The following is a 23,181-nucleotide window of genomic DNA, read 5'->3' on the forward strand; positions in this document are numbered from 1 at the left end:
CGGCAGTGCAAGCATTAAAACCTGCATACAATCAGTGAAGCATGACCAATCATTAACGTCACAATATGAGTTAGTCTAAATACAAGACCCGCCCCAGTCAATCTCAGGGCAACACAGATAGATCCCGCAGCTGCGAACACTTAGCATTGAACGTGTCGGCACTTAGTAATCAGTTATTCAATTAATATTACAGTGTTGCAATAGGTGATAAGCTCATTAGCCTTCTCAGCCAAAGGTTATTACTGAAGTTCAATAATCAGTCAGTAATAGTCCATTTGTGATTAAAAATGTTAATATTTAGTCAGTGTTGTATACCACATGATCACAGAACATATGGACTGATTGAAATTAAATAGGCACTGATATTTTTTGACTTAAATACGAATACGGTATACTGATGTCTCAGTTGCGATGTCCAGCGTCCCGGAACTTCGCTTTACGAGTTGTATACCAAATATTCAGTTCATAATGATGGGATAACATCGATTATTCCAAACCTGGAAAGTCACGTGATGCGTTTCATAGCCCAACTTGGCCGGCGAGAACCACCGCTAGAGTAACTTTCATGTCACATTATGATTATTTACGCAGTAATCAATAATGTAATCATAATCAATAATGTGTTTAACACGAAAGCGTCTGTTGACGAGCGGAGGTCTCTAGGATCATGACGCACTGGATACTCATCATGAATTACTTGCCAGTAAAAGGATTACAAGCAATCAATCTGAAGTGATGGTTAATTCCAGGCAACTTTCACGCCTATTTGCAAAACCAAATAGGATTAAGATTTTAACAATATCCCACAGTTCTTTGTTTGAAGTTTGGTGATGAAAGGATTGTGTAGGAAAAATCATATTGGACTAAATATCAGGAATCATTTCAAATTTACGTTGTGCAAATTCGTGTATATCCGCATATGTTAAATTAAGGCTATTAGGGCAACAAAAAAACACAACACGGTCTCGAAATGAAGCCATTCATTAAGTTGAACTGGTACAGTGAGCAGTTCTCTGTAATCAATTTGCAAACAGATCGTACTAGAAGATCAAGATCATACGCCGTGAATTTTTGCCTCGGCAGTATCAAAAGCAAAAATTTACATCCGTGGGGATGGTGAACGATGTTCTTCTGGACAAAGCTGATACCACTAATTTCCTTGGAATGTACCTTGATCGAGGGCTAACATGGGGTCACCACATTAGAATGATTACTCTAAGGTTGCCTCGGGAAATTATATCCAGCACAACCTTACAACATTTGTTCTATGGGTGTATTAACAATGAATGGCCTATTAGGGCCTGATACATCCACATTTACTTTACGGCTTAAGATCGTGAGGCAGCTGTTCCAAATAAAACCTTTAAAGAGTTTTTAAATCTTAAAAAGGTGTCAGAATTCTTTTAAAATTGAAACCCATGGAGAGTCTTGCAGAGGCCTTTAGGGGGCTTGAATTACAGACTTTATATTATCTCTATATTCTCGAGGTCGTCGTATTCTCTCTACTCAAATGTGAGTTGGTACATGACAGGGATGTCTATTAGCACAGAACAAGAGGCAGGGCCAACTTTCAAATCGAACAACAGCTTTTAAACGTTTGCCGTCTCAAGTTAGTGTTAGACTAAACAATAGGTTCCCTGATGATATTAAAGCAGCTAATAATCCTAAACATTCAAAGATCGTTTGAAATGCCTCCAGTTGTCAAACGCGTTACTTTGTTCATGAGTTTTATAATGGGGGCCGTTACGTTGAAAATTTTGAAACCAAAAACCATGAAACCTCTTGTTCTGATATAGAACAAGAATAGTACGTTTTTATGTTGACAAAACATGTAAATGATATATTTCCCTAATTTACTCTGTCCACACATACAACGCATTTGTACATTGTCTTTACGCAATATTGACATTACCCAGACTCTACATACTCGTTACTAACATTGTGACAAAGTTAAATTTAAGCCAAAGGAAAATACGTATGAAACCAGTGGTGAAAATAAGAACTGAACCTTAACTAATGAGAGCAGTCCTTCACAGATAGGCGTAATGCAATCATTACTGCCAATAACATACGAAAAGAAGACACATGTCTCTGGTTTCTAAAGTTCAGCTGGAACATTACCCGGAGAGATACTTCAGAATAACTGTGAGACCTGATACCGGCGGATGTTTGACTCAGGAGGTCGTGGTCTGACAAGGTTTCACTGGAATATAAGAGAATGACAAGGTTCATTACATTTATATGTATGAAGTAACATAATCTGACTATGGCAATTGTTATCTTTTATATAAATAGATATAATGACGATTTGTGGGCAGCATTAGCTGTCCACACAAATAAAGCTATTACTCTACTCTATCGTGTCCGTTAGCGTATGTAGTGCTGGCCCAGCTGTTATCGTATACTATCACGACGATGACGCACACGTCTCCCTCTTCTCGCCCTTGATCCTTACCAAATTAGTGTCCCCTTCCTCAATCATCACGGCCGAAAGTACTTTAACTCCCTCCACAGAGGGTAGCCGAGTCCAAATAATCTCGCCATGTCGTAGCTGCTCTGTTTAAAAGGACCTCATTTGGTTTGTAATGTTTATTTGTAGATGGAAAATGGTATTCTTTATCAAAGATCATCAGTAAACTTACGACTTATTGGAAATGTTGCGGAAGCCGTGTCTTGTAGTAGTGTGGTAGCCAGCAAACAGTCTGGGACTCAAAATAACATCCATAGTCAAGTATATAGCGCTAATTCGCCGTGTTGAACGATATATTCCAGATCACTTACAGTGCAGTTGCGGTTAGACCTAGAACACAAGAGCCGGTAGCCCGTTAAAATCCGCCCATATACGGAGCCCTGTCCGGCGCGCCTTGACACGGATCGGACTTGTCCCGTCCGCCGCGCATTTCCGTCCACATCCGCGGTGATTGATGACAGGAGCTGTTATTCCCGCTAATGAAGATTACTAAAACGCTAATCCACCTTTGGTCACGCCGCGCGCCGCGCCACCGCTTGACACTCCTGGCAGTAAGACCAATATCTACCAATTATGATAAATGGACTGTTCGTCACAGTTGCAATGAAGGAAATGAGGGTTGAAATAGTTAATGCGTGGATCATAAAAAGTAAAATTTTTGGAATAGAACGTTTGTAATGATGACTCTCGTTAAACTTGGCCGTTAAATTACATAATGTTAAATACATGTATGAAACTACAAAAATAGACAAAGCTATTTATTGCGGGGACAAAATATACATAAATTGGATATGCATACCTCATCGAGCTCTCATTCAGACATACATTTAACCATTCAATCCACATTCATCACCAATGCTTCCCACTTCGTCTGGGAGTCAGTTGTGTTTAAGTTTGTATTTAAAACCCACTGACAAAGAAGTAGTACATAAATATATGCAAGCACAAGTGATTATGTCGATAAAAATTAACTATCAGAGAGTAATCTCCAGGTGTTCCTCGTCGCACTTTTCTTCGACTGGGCCTTCCACAAATGCAATCGACGTAAGTCGGTAGACGCCGCATAAATGATCTTACCGGTGCTATTATCACCCGTAATAGCGTATAAGTTATATCGATTTAATGATCGTAAGTTATGTTCGGTTTTATCGTCGTAAAATCAGATGTCATTTTATGTTGTTTTCCTTAGCTATTATTTCGAATATAATGTGCAGTGTTCTCATATCCTTTCCCCTTCAACTCCTCTTCGTGTATGTCGTTGGGACTGAAAAAAATTACCTCGGCCTTAAGAAAGCTGTTATGTACATTTAAAATACGATGGACGGTCAAAAAGGCCTTCCCACAAAAATAAAAATGTGCGACCTTTTTACAATTGCAATTATTTTTCGACAGAACGCATATTAATGTATCTAATACGGGGATATGGAAGTCTAAACATGTCATGCTGAAAGAAAAGTGGCATTTACAACTGCGTGCTGCTGTCTCCTTTTAAGTAGAGATGTTTTAGTGATAGGTGGTTCTGTATACAATTCCTTTGAAATTCAGAATAATGAACTTGAGGGACAGCCCGCTTGCAAGCTTCAATAGGCCGTTCCCATTCTAGGAACAGTCTCCACGTTATTGAGTTTACAATACAGCAATGTACACACTCTTTTATCAATAATGAACTTGAGGGACAGCCCGCTTGCAGGCGGTCGGGTGCGGGCCGTATCCGCTAGAAAGTTTGTCAGCTTCAATAGGCCGTTCCCATTCTATGAACAGTCTCCACGTTATTGAGTTTACAATACAGCAATGTACACACTCTTTTATCAATAATGAACTTGAGGGACAGCCCGCTTGCAGGCAGTCGGGTGCGGGCCGTATCCGCTAGAAAGTTTGTCAGCTTCAATAGGCCGTTCCCATTCTAGGAACAGTCTCCACGTTATTGAGTTTACAATACAGCAATGTACACACTCTTTTATCAATAGTGAAGTTGAGGGACAACCCGCTTGCAGGCGGTCGGGTGCGGGCCGTATCCGCTAGAAAGTTTGTCAGCTTCAATAGGCCGTTCCTATTCTAGGAACAGTCTCCACGTTATTGAGTTTACAATACAGCAATGTACACACTCTTTTATCAATAATGAACTTGAGGGACAACCCGCTTGCAGGCAGTCGGGTGCGGGCCGTATCCGCTAGAAAGTTTGTCAGCTTCAATAGGCCGTTCCCATTCTAGGAACAGTCTCCACGTTATTGAGTTTACAATACAGCAATGTACACACTCTTTTATCAATAATGAACTTGAGGGACAGCCCGCTTGCAGGCGGTCGGGTGCGGGCCGTATCCGCTAGAAAGTTTGTCAGCTTCAATAGGCCGTTCCCATTCTAGGAACAGTCTCCACGTTATTGAGTTTACAATACAGCAATGTACCACACTCTTTTATCAATAATGAAGTTGAGGGACAACCCGCTTGCAGGCGGTCGGGTGCGGGCCGTATCCGCTAGAAAGTTTGTCAGCTTCAATAGGCCATTCCCATTCTAGGAAACAGTCTCCACGTTATTGAGTTTACAATACAGCAATGTACACACTCTTTTATCAATAATGAAGTTGAGGGGACAGCCCGCTTGCAGGCGGTCGGGTGCGGGCCGTATCCGCTAGAAAGTTTGTCAGCTTCAATAGGCCGTTCCCATTCTAGGAACAGTCTCCACGTTATTGAGTTTACAATACAGCAATGTACACACTCTTTTATCAATAATGAAGTTGAGGGACAACCCGCTTGCAGGCGGTCGGGTGCGGGCCGTATCCGCTAGAAAGTTTGTCAGCTTCAATAGGCCGTTCCCATTCTAGGAACAGTCCCTCCACGTTATTGAGTTTACAATACAGCAATGTACACACTCTTTTATCAATAGTGAAGTTGAGGGACAACCCGCTTGCAGGCGGTCGGGTGCGGGCCGTATCCGCTAGAAAGTTTGTCAGCTTCAATAGGCCGTTCCTATTCTAGGAACAGTCTCCACGTTATTGAGTTTACAATACAGCAATGTACACACTCTTTTATCAATAATGAAGTTTGAGGGACAAACCCGCTTGCAGGCAGTCGGGTGCGGGCCGTATCCGCTAGAAAGTTTGTCAGCTTCAATAGGCCGTTCCCATTCTAGGAACAGTCTCCACGTTTATTGAGTTTACAATACAGCAATGTACACACTCTTTTATCAATAATGAACTTGAGGGACAGCCCGCTTGCAGGCGGTCGGGTGCGGGCCGTATCCGCTAGAAAGTTTGTCAGCTTCAATAGGCCGTTCCCATTCTAGGAACAGTCTCCACGTTATTGAGTTTTACAATACAGCAATATACACACTCTTTTATCAATAATGAAGTTGAGGGACAACCCGCTTGCAGGCGGTCGGGTGCGGGCCGTATCCGCTAGAAAGTTTGTCAGCTTCAATAGGCCGTTCCCATTCTAGGAACGGTCTCCACGTTATTGAGTTTACAATACAGCAATGTACACACTCTTTTATCAATAATGAAGTTGAGGGACAGCCCGCTTGCAGGCGGTCGGGTGCGGGCCGTATCCGCTAGAAAGTTTGTCAGCTTCAATAGGCCGTTCCCATTCTAGGAACAGTCTCCACGTTATTGAGTTTTACAATACAGCAATGTACACACTCTTTTATCAATAATGAAGTTGAGGGACAGCCCGCTTGCAGGCGGTCGGGTGCGGGCCGGCCGTATCCGCTAGAAAGTTTGTCAGCTTCAATAGGCCGTTCCCATTCTAGGAACAGTCTCCACGTTATTGAGTTTACAATACAGCAATGTACACACTCTTTTATCAATAATGAAGTTGAGGGACAACCCGCTTGCAGGCGGTCGGGTGCGGGCCGTATCCGCTAGAAAGTTTGTCAGCTTCAATAGGCCGTTCCCATTCTAGGAACAGTCTCCACGTTATTGAGTTTACAATACAGCAATGTACACACTCTTTTTATCAATAATGAAGTTGAGGGACAACCCGCTTGCAGGCGGTCGGGTGCGGGCCGTATCCGCTAGAAAGTTTGTCAGCTTCAATAGGCCGTTCCCATTCTAGGAACAGTCTCCACGTTATTGAGTTTACAATACAGCAATGTACACACTCTTTTATCAATAGTGAAGTTGAGGGACAACCCGCTTGCAGGCGGTCGGGTGCGGGCCGTATCCGCTAGAAAGTTTGTCAGCTTCAATAGGCCGTTCCCATTCTAGGAACGGTCTCCACGTTATTGAGTTTACAATACAGCAATGTACACACTCTTTTATCAATAGTGAAGTTGAGGGACAACCCGCTTGCAGGGCGGTCGGGTGCGGCCGTATCCGCTAGAAAGTTTGTCAGCTTTCAATAGGCCGTTCCCATTCTAGGAACAGTCTCCACGTTATTGAGTTTACAATACAGCAATGTACACACTCTTTTATCAATAATGAACTTGAGGGACAACCCGCTTGCAGGCGGTCGGGTGCGGGCCGTATCCGCTAGAAAGTTTGTCAGCTTCAATAGGCCGTTCCCATTCTAGGAACAGTCTCCACGTTATTGAGTTTACAATACAGCAATGTACACACTCTTTTATCAATAATGAACTTGAGGGACAGCCCGCTTGCAGGCGGTCGGGTGCGGGCCGTATCCGCTAGAAAGTTTGTCAGCTTCAATAGGCCGTTCCCATTCTAGGAACAGTCTCCACGTTATTGAGTTTACAATACAGCAATGTACACACACTTTTATCAATAATGAAGTTGAGGACAACCCGCTTGCAGGCGGTCGGGTGCGGGCCGTATCCGCTAGAAAGTTTGTCAGCTTCAATAGGCCGTTCCCATTCTAGGAACAGTCTCCACGTTATTGAGTTTACAATACAGCAATGTACACACTCTTTTATCAATAATGAAGTTGAGGGACAACCCGCTTGCAAGGCGGTCGGGTGCGGGCCGTATCCGCTAGAAAGTTTGTCAGCTTCAATAGGCCGTTCCCATTCTAGGAACAGTCTCCACGTTTATTGAGTTTACAATACAGCAATGTACACACTCTTTTATCAATAATGAAGTTGTGGGACAACCGCTTGCAAGCAGTCGGGTGCCGTATCCGCTAGAAAGTTGTCAGCTTCAATAGGCCGTTCCATTCTAGGAACAGCGTTATTGAGTTTACAATACAGCAATGTACACACTCTTTTATCATAATGAACTTGAGGGACAGCCGCTTGCAGGCGGTCAGGTGCGGGCCGTATCCGCTAGAAAGTTTGTCAGCTTCAATAGGCCGTTCCCATTCTAGGAACAGTCTCCACGTTATTGAGTTTACAATACAGCAATGTACACACTCTTTTATCAATAATGAACTTGAGGGACAGCCCGCTTGCAGGCGGTCGGGTGCGGGCCGTATCCGCTAGAAAGTTTGTCAGCTTCAATAGGCCGTTCCCATTCTAGGAACAGTCTCCACGTTATTGAGTTTACAATACAGCAATGTACACACTCTTTTATCAATAATGAAGTTGAGGGACAACCCGCTTGCAGGCGGTCGGGTGCGGGCCGTATCCGCTAGAAAGTTTGTCAGCTTCAATAGGCCGTTCCCATTCTAGGAACAGTCTCCACGTTATTGAGTTTACAATACAGCAATGTACACACTCTTTTATCAATAATGAACTTGAGGGACAGCCCGCTTGCAGGCGGTCGGGTGCGGGCCGTATCCGCTAGAAAGTTTGTCAGCTTCAATAGGCCGTTCCCATTCTAGGAACAGTCTCCACGTTATTGAGTTTACAATACAGCAATGTTCACACTCTTTTATCAATAATGAACTTGAGGGACAGCCCGCTTGCAGGCAGTCGGGTGCGGGCCGTATCCGTTAGAAAGTTTGTCAGCTTCAATAGGCCGGTCCCATTCTAGGAACAGTCTCCACGTTATTGAGTTTACAATACAGCAATGTACACACTCTTTTATCAATAATGAACTTGAGGGACAGCCCGCTTGCAGGCAGTCGGGTGCGGGCCGTATCCGTTAGAAAGTTTGTCAGCTTCAATAGGCCGGTCCCATTCTAGGAACAGTCTCCACGTTATTGAGTTTACAATACAGCAATGTAAACACTCTTTTATCAATAATTGACGAATATTTAAAATAAAAGGAAAACATGTTTCATTAGCCCATGAACTGTATATATTTTAAATTTCTTTGTCTTGTGAAACGATGCATTCAAGTACAATAATCGGTACTTGAACAAATCATGTTCTCATTTAGATAGTGATGTTCGCGCTTGCATAACACTGATAACGGAATGCGCACGCTGTTCTTCACACTCCACCCTAAAAGTGCAGTACTGTCAATTAAATAAATTGTGTCGCAGATATTTGAATATGCCCAATTTAAGAGAAGGACAGAAAGATACCACGGTTTCTAACATAAGGGGAGGAACTATTGAGGTACTACTGTAAATACTGACTACGATAACATACAACCGATTACTTCTATTAGCACTCAAGCCTTATTCATGTAGACTGTCTTCTACTTCGTTGTACTCGGTTTCTGTCGAACAGGTTTTTTCTTTCTTTTTTTTTATCGAAATTTAATTTTTGATAAACTCAAACGGTACAAACCAAATTTGCACACATTGTTGTCTGTTACGGAGGTAAGAATTAAACCATTCAAGTGAACACCAATCTCTGGAATCACAATAATTTATTATTCAGCTTATCAAGCAACAAACAATGATCTACAGTGTCAAAAGCTCTTTCAAGGTCACAAAAATACTGAAACAATGTTTTTTCCACTCAACGCTGAGATCACGCGAGCAAGAAGATAATTTAGCAATACGAGTTAATTTACCTAAAAAAATTAATGTTACCAGGTATAACCGAATAATTCGTCATAAATGTTATCAATCTCTCATAAATTAGGCTCTCAAATATCTTACCAACAGTTAGAAAAATATAAATAGGTCTGTAGTTGTTAAGAATCTTTTTGAGGCATGCCTTAAAAAATGGCATGCCTTTGGAAGACTTCAAAACAGTCAGAAAAGCACCTTGGAAAACAGAAGTATTAAACAGGTTAATGAAGTTATTATAGCTGAAACTATAATTTTGATGTATCTTCCTGATACATCACATGTCATACACATTACAAGTAAAGCCATACGTTAACATTAATATGGTGCCAGCAAACTCATATTCAGTATCAATTGCCAAGTAAAGAGTTAGACTATTAGGATGTTCTATATTGTTCTATAATATACACGATATAGAAAAATTAGTACTGGATTTACAACTAATGACCAGATAAAAATATAAATTAAAAGCATATGAAAACAAACAAGGAGAAGAAAGGTTTAGGTCTTGATCATCTATTTCCTTTATCATGGACTCCCTACGTCCCTGAAGAATCCTTCGTCACTAATTTAATCCATAACGACTACTTTTGTTACAGAAATGCGTGGCACGAGCTCTCTACGACAACATCGCAGAGTCGCCGGACGAGTTGGCATTCCGGAGGGGCGACCTCCTAACCGTCCTGGAACAGAATACTTCAGGGATAGAAGGATGGTGGTTGTGCGCGCTTAGAGGGCGCCAGGGTATCTGCCCTGGGAACCGACTCAGATTGGTAGCCGGAGTGTTCGAGCCGCAGCAACACGACCTCAGCACACTGCAACGTCAGGGCAAGCGGCGCAGCTGGCACGTGCAACCCAACAAGGTGAGTGTCACAGTGGGTGAGTTGGCATCTCTGAGGGGCTCTCCTCTGGAGCAGAACACTTCGGCATGGTGGTTGTGCGCGCTTAGAGGGCGTCAGGGTATCTGCCCTGGAAACCGGCTCAGATTAGTAGCCGGAGTGTTCGAACCGCAGCAACACGACCTCTGAACACTGCAACGTATGGGCAGTCTTTCTTTTCAAAATAATTGATCTGATCCATCAAAATTGTAAATAGGCTAATATTCAAATTTGTTTATATCAATTGATGCATTATCAATATAGAATTCATGAAAATATAAGAGATCATATTCGTTGTAAAGGCCGTTACAGGTATACTTAATTATTGTATTAAAAATGACTTTAGTATTTAAACATCATTCTAGTATTAGTTTTAATATTTATCGTAACGAATTGTATGTGTACATAACAAATGCTTATGCAAAATTGAAAAAATTTTCATGCAATTAATGGTATGTAAATAAAACTAAGAGCATCGTTCTATTATAGCTTTAGAGTTCGGGGCTGATTAATTTACATAAAGCACTAATACTTTTTTGTGTTTTTTTTCCTATTTTTACGGCAACTTATGACCTCAACTTATACCACCTTCTCCTCCAATCGGAAAGGCGTACTGTTACTTAATGGATATGTAAACTTCACCACAAACACCGCAGTAATGATGTGAAATAACGATCACATTTGGAAAGGTATACAAATTTTTAGTAGATACGTAGATTTCGAGAAGATTAGCCTATGATTAGGCTCAAAGTTATATAACAGTAATCGTTGGGCAATTGAATTTTTATTGGAGAACGATATTTCCAAGAAAGGCGAGTAGAATGAAAACCTGCATGGCTTTGTAAAATTCGATGAAAGCGAAAAACGTCGAAGGAGATTTCTTTGTGAACACAGGTCTCTTTCGTTCAGTATAATACATGTAAAACTGATTAATTATATTAATAAAGTTGCAATACACGCTGATCTAATAGCCAGCTGTACTGGCGACCATCTTGATTGTAGCGCCCCATAAGATCCATGTTACACTTCAAACACTTTAACGATCTTATTTTTAGAATTATTGGGAATGTCTCATTTTAAAGATACGATTATTACTCATCCAAACGTTCTTCGAGTTTGTTTAGATATTTTAGTTGGTTATTTAGGATAATATCCCGAATCTTTTTTTGTTATTTCATCGTTTAAATAATCGGAGAGTATTCGTCATAACTTTAAAATGATACCTCTCCCATAAGTTGTACTAAAAATAAGGGCGTAAGTGAAGTTCAACATTTTTCTTATTGTGTAAACTCAAGGTCTTTTCTCTTAACTGTGCAGATTGATCGAACTTGGTGGGATCCAAATTTGATTCTGAGTTCTGGTTTGTTTGATTTTCTCGTTATTATTGCTCCACATATGGTATGGTAGCCTTCTGCAGGTATGGTGGAAGGAAGCAGCCATTTAGGAAACAGAATGTATCAGTACATATCGATCCTGTAGTGTTCTTGTGGGCCCCGGAGCAGGGAGCGTGGTCCGGTCTAGGAGCGACGACCATAGGTGGCTAGCGGGCGATAAGACTACAGTATGTCGTAGGAAGCCAACCCACCGACATGTCGGGTCGTGTGTGTTGGGAGAACAATAGAACACAGCACATCTCGGCACAATGCATTGTTGCAACCGAGCGTCGAATAGCGGACACGTGAATTAAATATATGACTACCCAGCGCGGATTTATCCCAGGTTGAATGTTGTATACGTTCGTTGTTGTGTCCTGGATCGCACTGAAACGGATTCTACCGTGTAATATTGTCAAAAGAACACGGCCTTTTTGGAAGTTGCGTGCGTCTTTTTACTCACTTTTTACCGGGCCATGTACGTTGATGTATTCATATAGAACGGAATGAATGGCACTTCACAGTTTTATGTTTTCGTTGTATAGAGAGATACGAGCTACCTTACACGTGGATGATGATAAAAGCACTGTTGTGTTCTCCTTTTTTATCATTATACGTAACATTGAAAGAAGATGTTATACTTTCAGGAATTTCAAAAATGTTTAATCTTTCCTTACGAAGCGTGTTTAAAATTGTTTTAAAGCATACATTGCGTTTTTGAGAATAACGTTGTGGATTTTAGAAAGCTGAAGTGTTGTGTTACTTGCTCGCTATGTTTATTTTTTAATGCAATTTAATGCAGGATATGTCACTAAATTATATCCACTAAAAGAGCTTCAGTCGACAACCAAGTTTTCTTCCACCCAGAGTTACTGTAGCTTGATAAAATTTCAACTACACTATATAATAATAATAATAATATTTTATTCTTTCAAATTACAATACAATTGAACACATCAAAGTAAGAACAAATATATAACAAGGAAAATACAGTTTACATGTCTTGTATAAAGTCCTTCTTATAAAAGCCTTTTGTTACAAAATACTCTCTTAAAAGTCTTTTAAAAGTATAAGCACCTGTTTCTTTTTTTATGTTTGATGGCAGCCTGTTATATACTACAGTACATATGTACTGTGGCCCTTTTTGAAAAAATGTAGTCGAATGTTGCCGCACTGTCAGTCGCTGCGCGCCCCTCGTTGAATACGAGTGGCAAGCAGCGCCAGCAGTAAACAGAGTGGGATTATTTCTAACAAACATGCAGCACTCATACCCCACCAGACCAGCCAACGTCATTATGTTTAATTCTTTAAACACCAACTGACAAGATTCCCTTCTGGTCATTTTCAACATTGCTCTTATACACCATTTTTGAATTTTGAAAACTCTTTGAAAATTTTTGTTACTTGACATACCCCAAAAAATAATTCCATACCTTAAAATTGATTCAACATAGGAGAAATATACAGCGAGAAGGACTCGGATGCTGCATACCCTATATGGACAATGAGGTGTACACCTCCTGGTACAAGCTACCTACGAATTCCTAGTAGTATCAATGGAGCCCACGTGCCGATTCCGGACAGAACTGCGATCAACAAGTTGGCAATTAGCTTTAGGGCACGGTGATTCTGAGAACTGTGATCAAAATGTTGGCCGTTGTGTTTATGGCACGGTGATTCTGAGAACTGTGATCAACATGTTGGCCGTTGTGTTTTGTGTTGTGTGCACGGTGATTCAGGGTTGTGATTCATCCATGTTTATGACACACAACCTATAAATTGGTGTAATAAACATTCTACCTCACATTGAAAAGTTAGTTGGTCATAGGGTAACTTTAGCGAATTAAACGGTTAACTATAATAAGATATGAAATATCCAGTATAAAAACAAGACTAATAAGAATTAATATTTAAAAACGGCACTTGTTGCAGTCATTTATTTCTTTGGATGAGACAAGCCTGTGTGTGCATTTTCGTGGCGGAGAGAGCACGAATGTATTTACAAATAATGTACAAATTGAAATTATAAAACCTATGTTCGGCATAATTAAATAGCTATTACAACAGCAACAGTACAATATTGTAAGTGATAGATTAGTAAAAACTGACGATGTCTATGGTTACGTAATATTTCTATAAGGCCAACGTTGATAGTCAGGGATAAAAGTATGTAGACATTTAGGCTATCAACTTGATACTCGTACAATCATATCCATTTCACGAGGTGACTCCACTAGTACGCGCCTCTCCCGCCGCGACTGTCTTACGGGGTTTCTTCTCAGTTTATGTTCCCGGATAGCTATCTTCTTCATAGTGGGGTAAAGTAAACTATTCTGTTTCGTTCGGGCGAAATATTCAGCGCCCTAAATTCCAATAAAACACTACATAGCAGAAATCTATTGATACAGTCCCAAGGTCACCTCTGCAAGTGTCAGAAGTGTCACATGAGTAATCCACTCAATGCGACACTCGAGCACCATTATCGGAAATGTTACAACGCCTAGAAAGATTATGCCTTTTCAATTATTACCAATATTGTTTCAGTGCCGGCTGTACCTGGACCATCTTAATTTAAATCTATATATATATATATATATATATATATATATATATATATATATATATATATATATGAATGTTTGTGTGTTTGTCCTTTATGGAATCATACACTATTTGACCGATCATTATGAAAATTTGAATGTATATGTACTTTTCGACGGAGAAGGTTTAGATGCTATACTCATTTATAAAACTCACCACGAGGTGCCGCTGCAAAATATAAAAGTTTTCAAGGCGCCTGCACATTATAAACTGCAATTACGAGACAGTTACGTATATTAATTTGCCAAAGACTATTTGAAGGCACTAAGTTATGATGTATAATTGTCTTTAAACTAAATTTTTGGTTGAACTTAAAGCTTGAGTGGTAGACCACTTTGTAATAAAGTACATGTGCATGTACAATACATTTTTGACAGATTTTTTTTATCGTGACATCAAGGTAAAATCTACATCGGCGTTGGAAAATTCTACCAGAAGTGCTGATACGCAGGCAAAACTTACGAAAAGCGTGCGAAGCCGCGGGAAACAGCTAGTTCCATTATAAAATGTTGAACCTTAAAACCTTATGTGTGGTCGTAGATTTATGGGAAATGTCTTGTTTTCAAGATATAATTACTTTGCACAGTGTGCAAACGTTTTTTTCAGTTTTGGTGATATCTTTTTTGAGATCTCATGAATAAAGCACAACACTTTTTTGTACTTCATATTTAAATATTAAAAAAGTACACATTTCACGTAAAAAGTGTTTGATTACGCAAAGATTCGATCTTTAAAATAACGCTTATCCCATATTTATACGACCAAATAAAGAATTAAAAGGGTTTCAGGTTTAACATAGTTCTTATGGGACTCAAGATCGTTTCACTATTTCTGGGTCTTAAATGCAGGATGCAAAATTCAATAGAAAACTAAAACTATATCAGAGAATCTTTAGGTGTAATTCATCCATAAAGAGCACAATTTTCAAAGACTTTTAAGTATAAAAATCCATGCGTCTCTTGTTTTGCCAAATGATTCAATACGTGTGTTGTATTAAATTTAGACTTTTTCAAACACTTGAAAACATCGGTGCTGAATGCACGGGAGTTTCCACTGACGTACGTTGTTCTGTCAAAACAACCTCAATACCAAAAAATAGTATGGTTAGTTTAAATGTATGCTGTTAAAAAACCCGTGACGTCGAACGTCGTTTTACTGAAGTAAAACGTCATATACTCGTACTGTCAGAGTCAGCGCGAGTCAGATCCGTTACTTTTAGGTATTGTAATTAAAGGCGCTACTTTCAGCTTTCTCCTAGGCGTTTACGTATATCCTATCCACACCTGCATGCATCAATAAATAGTGTACTGCTATTTGTTGTTTAATGTTTCTATTTTATCTGAAATTATAATTGAGACGATCTCATTGCTAAGGAACGTCTTACTGTTGTTTTCTAGTAATTTTAATTGACAAGTGGACGATGGCGCAGAGGCTTATTTTCAATCCGGTTAAGTTAAGTTATCAAGACCAAAGTAGTTACAGCTCCTACATTCACCTTGAGAGAAGGCTCCCCCTCCAGATGTCTGCTTCTGGAGAATTAGTAAAACTGATACGGTCTGAAGAAGAGGCTACTACCCGTGTGTTATTAGCAATCAGATAGTGATTGAGGTTCTGGCGATGAAGGTATGCAAGCCTTGAAGATGGCTAATTATCGATTTAATCAGCCTTTAACTGGCTTTTTGTCGAAAGAACAATATTTTATGCTACTAAAATCGTCTTTCTGTCATACACGATTACTTAGCTTGAAATATGTTTGTCTCCCATACGTCTCGGTCACGACTAGGGTTGTTCAGGCAGCTTTATAAAGTTTTCTAGGTTGAAGAAGATTACCACCAGAGCTATACAAGACCTTGACGCGGGTTAGAGTCTGGATGTCCATTTATCCCACGTGTGAAAAGAGGTCACTTTCATATCGTTCTTATTATTTCGTATTATTTTTCCTTTTCTTGTATTCCCTAAATATGTGTATATTACTTTAAGTTCCATATTTAATTCCGTATTGCAGTAATATAGCACATAGTATAAAACACATGGAGTGTCACAGGGATAGATACCGAGGCCTAAAATTCCCCCCCCCCCCCGTATATTAATGATATTTCTAATAACGTAAACACCAACATGATCCGAGTGTTTCTTGTTTGCAGATAATTCGGGATTTAGTCTTAATTACTCCAACTTACTATTAAGAATATTGTTAATAGTAGTAATTGTAGTTTATAATTCGACTTATGCAGAATTAACAAACTATTCTTGAATACAGACAAAACACAGAACTAGGCCTACGTGGTATATTATCGTTATTGGGACTAATACTGCCATCGAAATTAAAATGGAAGCTTCATGATGATGACGTAGCAAGAGGTACGTTTACTTCGACTCGTGAAGAAGAATTTAAACTTTATATTTTATTGTTTGTTTACTATGATTATATGCACAGCCAATTCATATAATTACGGTGCATCTTTCTGGTGAAGAAGTGATCAAGCCAAGATAATATTTAGCCTTTAAAAGAAGATCAATTTTGAATTGCTTTACTCTATACTCCTTTCTATACTCGTATATATGAAGCCGAATATTGTTCATTAGAGAAAACTTGTCATCTCTCTCCAGTATGGCTGATGTTCATGGCAATTTGACTGGAGATAGACTAAACCTTACTATTGCCAAATGCACTTTACTATTATTCTAGTGCATAACACAGTTTTAAATCAAGGTATTCAGATAATAAATGATGTACCATTACAGGTGAGAATGTAGGATCTGAGAGACGCTAAAGTATGTCTCAGAAGATTCCTAACCAGAGTGTTTATACCTGGTGAAGAATCTTTAATTTGTCGCCAACCAAGGCACTCGTCGAAAGTAATCTTGTTGTTCTTAGTATTTGATCCGATTGTCAATTTTGATTGCACACGTATCTTTATACCTTCTAAAAACGTCTCCATTGTAATTCATAAAAGGGTACAATTATACAGACTTTGTTACATTTTTGATGCGGATTAATTATCAAATAATTTACATTCCTTTTAATTATTTTCATAATGTTTATTTTGTTTAGCGATGATAACTGGAATACAATGATGTTATATGGATAATCTTAAGATTCATTGTGGCTACCAAACTTATTCCTTTGTTTTCCCAGCACTGACTGCGACAGGTAATAAAACATCATCGTTTAGACGAACAATTTCTGGTGCAATTTCAATGAACTTTTTCCACAGCTTATTTGATTATATTTTTAATCCATCACCGTGCCTGATGCCATCTGCAGTGGTCATGGGGGAGTGGTATACCGGGATATCCTGCCATATGGGCCCTGCCATCTCGGCTATATAGGGTGAGTGGACAGTGGACGCGGCGTGGCGCGGCTGTCTGCTGACCGGCCGGACATTCCTGTCAGGGCTCAAGGCCTCGCGGATACGCCGAATACAAAAACTGAGATATCCAAATGTGGGCGAGTCCGTCTCGGCTGCATTGCTTCTCCTAACTGCGAAGAGGAGAGAAATTATCATTCTACCAATTAGGTTGTCCTGGCACTGAGCAAAGGATCGAACTCTAAGCACAAATATACAAGTGCTTCTTTCTAGCACCAGTGTGTATTCATGCATGTTCGCGAATACTCGTATATGTGTCCGCTATGGCATCGGTGCTCTCACTCCATATTTCACTGTAGGTGAGGATCCAAATGAAATCCATCAGGTTTTTGAAAATACGATCGTAAGTACGTTTGTAAAGACCACAACAATTCTCTCTATGTGCAAGTGAGCCGGTATAAAACTGTTGAAACTCTGAAAGTCAAATTAATTATTCAAGGAAAAAGCCATACATAAATCCTCGAAGTGTTAGAAGACGTGCTTATTGGCATGACAGAGAAGGAAAGAGCTAAGTGGGAAGTGGGGGGGGGGGGGCGTGGCGACTAAACAAATGAATCTTTTGTTGATCAAGTGCTGCTCTTATCTCGTCGTTATTTGAACAAACAATCGTGCATTCCAATCCACTGCATGTCTAGCATCGGTGTGTTGCGGTGTTCTGTTCATTTCACAATATCATTTCGATTACTCGTACTATATGCGTTAATACCACAAACATGCGCCCGTTTGTGCTATTCATCCGTTTGTCGGTGTTCATTCAGTTTCTTCATTTCAAAGTTAAACATGCATTGAAAAATAAATATCAGAAACTAATATCTAAAAATAATTATTTAAAAATGAAGCATAAACAGATCTGGACAGCACATTTCAATAAGTGAGATAACTGATAAAAATACAGTATCTTCCCTTTCAACTGATTATAATGGGTCGGATAATCTAAAAATCGATGAGACGGAAAATTATAAAAAAAAAACAATCTCAGAAAGTAAAACATCATTACAGAAATTTAATTTATTATAAAAATACTATATTAATAGATTATTATATTTATATTCAAATATCGGTCAATATTAGACGTCATTTAAGTTACTGTTCCTAGTTCTGCAACTAATCATGTCTTCCTGGGAATGGTGGATTGATCCGAGTGCGTTTAATGGATCTTACTGTATTTAAAAAATAATGCATACCAGTGTGTTTTCTTAATTTAAAATATAAAATAAATGATCCATTAAATATTAAAACGGAAATTGTGTAATCGTATTTCTTAGATTTACAGGGCTAGAGCATCATGACTATCATCAAAGTATTCCAGTCCACACTAGTCAGGTTTTTAATTGTGTTAGTAATTTTAGACGTGATGTGAACCGAAAAACAAGGAAGTTAGTGTCTTAATAGATTAATAATATAATGTTATTTCGGCATTAAACAGTAGTGTTAACTGTGCAACATGTAACAGTAGCCATGCAATAAAATGTGTTTGATTGATCAGCACCTCGAAAACTAATCAAGTGGTAATTCTGATTTCTTACAAGCTAATTTGTAGTTCTGATGCACGCTATTTAATTTGAGGAAGAGTCAGTTTCACTTATCAAACAGGTCACGGCTAAAACATTCATTTCTAGAGTGGAACGTAGCGTATTCGGACACATTTATTTCATATTTGGCCTAAATAAAATTGTACAGAAATGCATTTCACATATATTTTGTGTTTTTTATTATTAAAATGTTAAATTTGAAAAAAAAAAACAGGGGGAACAGTTTAAAACAAATTCTTATATACTCATAAACAGGTTTTTAGTTTTCTACAATTTTCAAATCTTGTTAAAACTGTTTAAATACGTTACGTCGTATGTATCACCAAGTTGCTGACACCTTGGCAGGAGCGGATAGTTGCAGGTCACTTACGGTCGCTGCTCAACAATGCGCTATAAATGTACTGTAATTGTATAGGCTGGCCATAAGAAAGATATGGTACTACTTTCAACGTGTAGCCTACCTAACCACATACCCGTAGAAAGCTGAGCCATAAAACAACATTCTCTTGTCTGACAAGTGGGGGTCTTTCTCTTTAGGCTTTTCTCTATCAGTCATATTGTATAAACTGGGTAATAGAATTACCATTTCTTGTAAATACTTTTTTTTAGGGGTCATCCCTCTTTTCCGCCGCTATAACCTTCCGCAACCTTAAAAAGTTGCTCATGCTTGCTCGGCATTCAAAGGAATGTTTTATAATAGTTGATAGATCGCATTTTCAATTATGATAAAATAGGGTTATTAAATCATTCAAAGTTCGAGGTATTTATTTCATAATTGTAGATTGCGTTAACCTGTAAATTAATTATTAAAAATTATATTTTATTCATGAAAGAAACGAAGTAATTGTTATTATGTTGTGATGCCTTGATGTTTCAACAGTATCCATTAATGCCATTTCGTGTTTATAAACTATTACAACATTGATTTCCTGGTTTTATTATGAGTACTGCTTGATTATATCCATGTCTATATTCAAGATGTAGCTTTTTAATTATATTAAAACAAAATATTATTAAATATTTTATTAAATATATTTGTGATGCAACTTAAGACATGGCTCTCTTTTTAAAAATTAAAATTAATAGAACTTTTGATGTTATTGCATTACAAGTAAGCATTTATTAACGTTCAGCATATTGTGATTGAGCTGGTACAAAATCAAAACAACGTCAATTCTTTCTTCAGTGAGACAATGAAATTTGAAAATAATCTAGTCACTGTTGTATAAATAGTATCTATTGAATCATTTTAGTATATTACTAACACATCCATAGATTTATAGTTCTTCCATTTAGTAAGAGTGACTTTGTCAAAAGTTGCTTGTTTTTACCATTGCTGTAATGTTTTTATTGTGTAATATAAAATATTGTTATTTGCCAAGACAAAAAAGAAGTTGCATTTAACACATACATAAATACATAAAACACACGTAATACATAATACGTGTGTGCCATAATACGTTCTTAAATTATGGTTGAGCTTCTTAAATAATACATTTTGAAATAATTTTGCAATTGTTAATTTCTTTATTTGTTTGATCATTGGCCCAACAAAGTGTGTTGAAATGGTGACCAACTGACTTATAATATTATACGTTCACCAGAAATGCACGTTTGTGCTGTGCCTGATTCAAATAATTCAGTGGCATTTTACTTGATTTTATTTACTTGATCTAACAATGCTTTGTCATAACTTTGATGATATTTTGATACTAATGGCAATTCCTTTTTTATTTTCCTTTCCCATTTATTTACATTTACACTACTAAATTGTCTTAATGTGTTGACAGGTGCTGACACCCCAGAAGTTCGGAGATGTATACCTGTATGACTTGCCGGCTAATCGTCAGTCGCAGTCTCCAGTGGGACAGCCTCGCTACGATGTGCCTCCCACTACTCACAACCTCGTCGTGGACAACCAGGGTAGGGTGGTATAGACTATGAACTCTAAACTAATTTGATGTGAAAATTAGGAACTCTAGTGTTACATTACTATGTAAAAAAAGTATTATTACATTAGAAGCATGACAATTCTATTGGTAAAAATTATGCACTTAATAGACTATGCACATTTAAATATTGGTCAGATTTAATAAAGAGTGTATATTTAAGTGTTACATTTTTAATTCGCTTAAAGTGTGTTCTAAATTCAGTGAAATACTTCTTTTTCAATAACATAATCAGTTTTAATGTGGAAACTATACCATTTCATTGTTGCTGGTTTCTCAAGTATGTGTAATGTTGTAGATTTTGTTGAAAAAGTAATTTAAGTTATAGAAATCATCTTACCAAAACCAAGTACTCGGATGTAAAAATGTGCACCAAGTTAAGTATATCTAGAACCAATATTCTTTTTTATTGTACGAGAACAATATAAAGAGATATACAAAAATTACAATATATTAAATTAAATTAAGATATAAAATATTTTAGTGAACGAACATTCTGCCAGAAAATTTTTTTAAAGATCTACGGAACATCAACACTGTCTAATGATAGAAAACAGTGTTGATGTTTAAAATATGCTAAATCTGTTGTTTATTTAGAATCATTAGATGGCTAGATGTGTTAAATTCTAGTGTATTCTGTTTGTCTTGTTTAGGGAGGTTCTCTCGGACAGACAGCCGTGGTAGTGACTGCTATGATGTCCCACCTCAACCCACTCCTGTGATAGTCAGTTACGATTGCCCACCTACAGCCCGCTCCACGCCCTCCGCCGAAAGCTACGATGTGCCCCGACCTCTCGGTCCTACCCCTCTCACCCCCAGCTCCTCTTTGTCTTCCCTTACCACCGACTCGCTATCTGCAGGCTCCAACAGGTCCAGTCTAGCCCAGGAGTATGATGTTCCGAGGCCACGGCCTGGCCCTCTGGCCCAGCTTCAGCAACAGGTATTCTGGCTCAATTATTCTGTCAATATCGTGGTTGAGGGAAGCTGAACTGTCCCGAAGTATCAGCTTGTAAATGTTGTTACTGACAATTTTCCTGAGCCTGAAAACAGCTAAAAACAAATATGATTTTTGTGCTTTTTTTATTGATGTAGAACAAGAATATTAGGAAACCACTTATTGCGCTTAAAAAAGGGTCTTTGAATTGTTTCTGCAGTGGCAGGATATTCAGGATAAGCAAGGGTGGTCTCCTGTAGAGATTCCTTGTTACACCCACCATGAGGAGGGATAGGGGGCGTTATATCTCTGTCATGTCACTTTGGAAGAAAGAGAGACTAGCTCCATTCCAGGCTCTCTTCCAGTTAAAGCGAGCAGGAATCAGTACACCATCATATTTAGGCTTGTACAAACCTTTAACACTAAAGGAATACCACTCCAACAGTCATTCTCAGCACGTTAAACTATTGATCCCAATAACTCGTTAATCCATTTAGTGACGGGACATCAGTGTGGTGGAACCTTGGATATCCTTGTGTTGCCTAGATGTGACACATCTGTTGTGATGTACCCAGTTTTGGTTCAACTGTCAGGTATACACCAGGCAGAAGTTAATCCTACTAGGGTAACAAGTCACTTCTAGTATTCACCAGTTTTTATAAAAGTGACATTTTTGATAAAATTGGTGACATTGGAGAATCATGTTTAATAATATCAGTTATACAATAGTTCCTAAATCTTAAAAAAATATGCAAATATAAATTATTTTAATAGCCCAATTATCTGGGTTCATAAAATAAAATAAACAAAAGTAGATTTTATAAATATTGACATTAATGTATCAGAAAATTTGAATTGAGCATGACAGCTGATATATTAATGGAACATTAACATTACTAAATGTGTGTAGTATAATGAAATCAAAATTTGGGAGTTAAGATGTAAAATTTGTATTGGTACTTAGGTTTAAGATAGCAGGCAAAGATCATGTACTTAGTTATTTTCAATAAACACCAATTTAGTGAAATTAACTTTTACAGAGAGAAAAAATTATTTCTTAGAAGATACTGGAGAAGATACTAAAAATGTAAGAATAGAAACATAATTAATGATGAATACAGACAGACTTCATAGGGAGTATCATAAGGACCCAAAGGAGATGTGAGGGATAAAAATACAAAATTGTTGGGAGGAGAGTTACGGAGTTCTACCCGAGAAACATGTTTAGTTTTTAAAATTATCTCTTTAGTGTATTTTATGGTCCTTTTTAAAATTACAAAA

The 23,181-nt window shown here is 38.4% G+C and overlaps 1 protein-coding gene across 1 annotated transcript in view; it reads left to right on the forward strand.

The window, feature by feature from the left end:
- The window catches only part of LOC124353911 (breast cancer anti-estrogen resistance protein 1), a 57,053-nt gene that overhangs the window by 18,119 nt on the left and 15,753 nt on the right, over positions 1-23,181 (forward strand). The window contains exons 2-4 of the mRNA XM_046803964.1: positions 9,862-10,125; positions 20,808-20,940; positions 21,620-21,906. Of these exons, the coding sequence (XP_046659920.1) occupies positions 9,862-10,125; positions 20,808-20,940; positions 21,620-21,906 (684 nt within the window). The remainder of the gene's footprint in view (positions 1-9,861; positions 10,126-20,807; positions 20,941-21,619; positions 21,907-23,181) is intronic.

This window comes from Homalodisca vitripennis, chromosome 2 (genome assembly GCF_021130785.1).
Source record: "Homalodisca vitripennis isolate AUS2020 chromosome 2, UT_GWSS_2.1, whole genome shotgun sequence".
In the NCBI taxonomy this organism is placed as follows: domain Eukaryota; kingdom Metazoa; phylum Arthropoda; class Insecta; order Hemiptera; family Cicadellidae; genus Homalodisca; species Homalodisca vitripennis.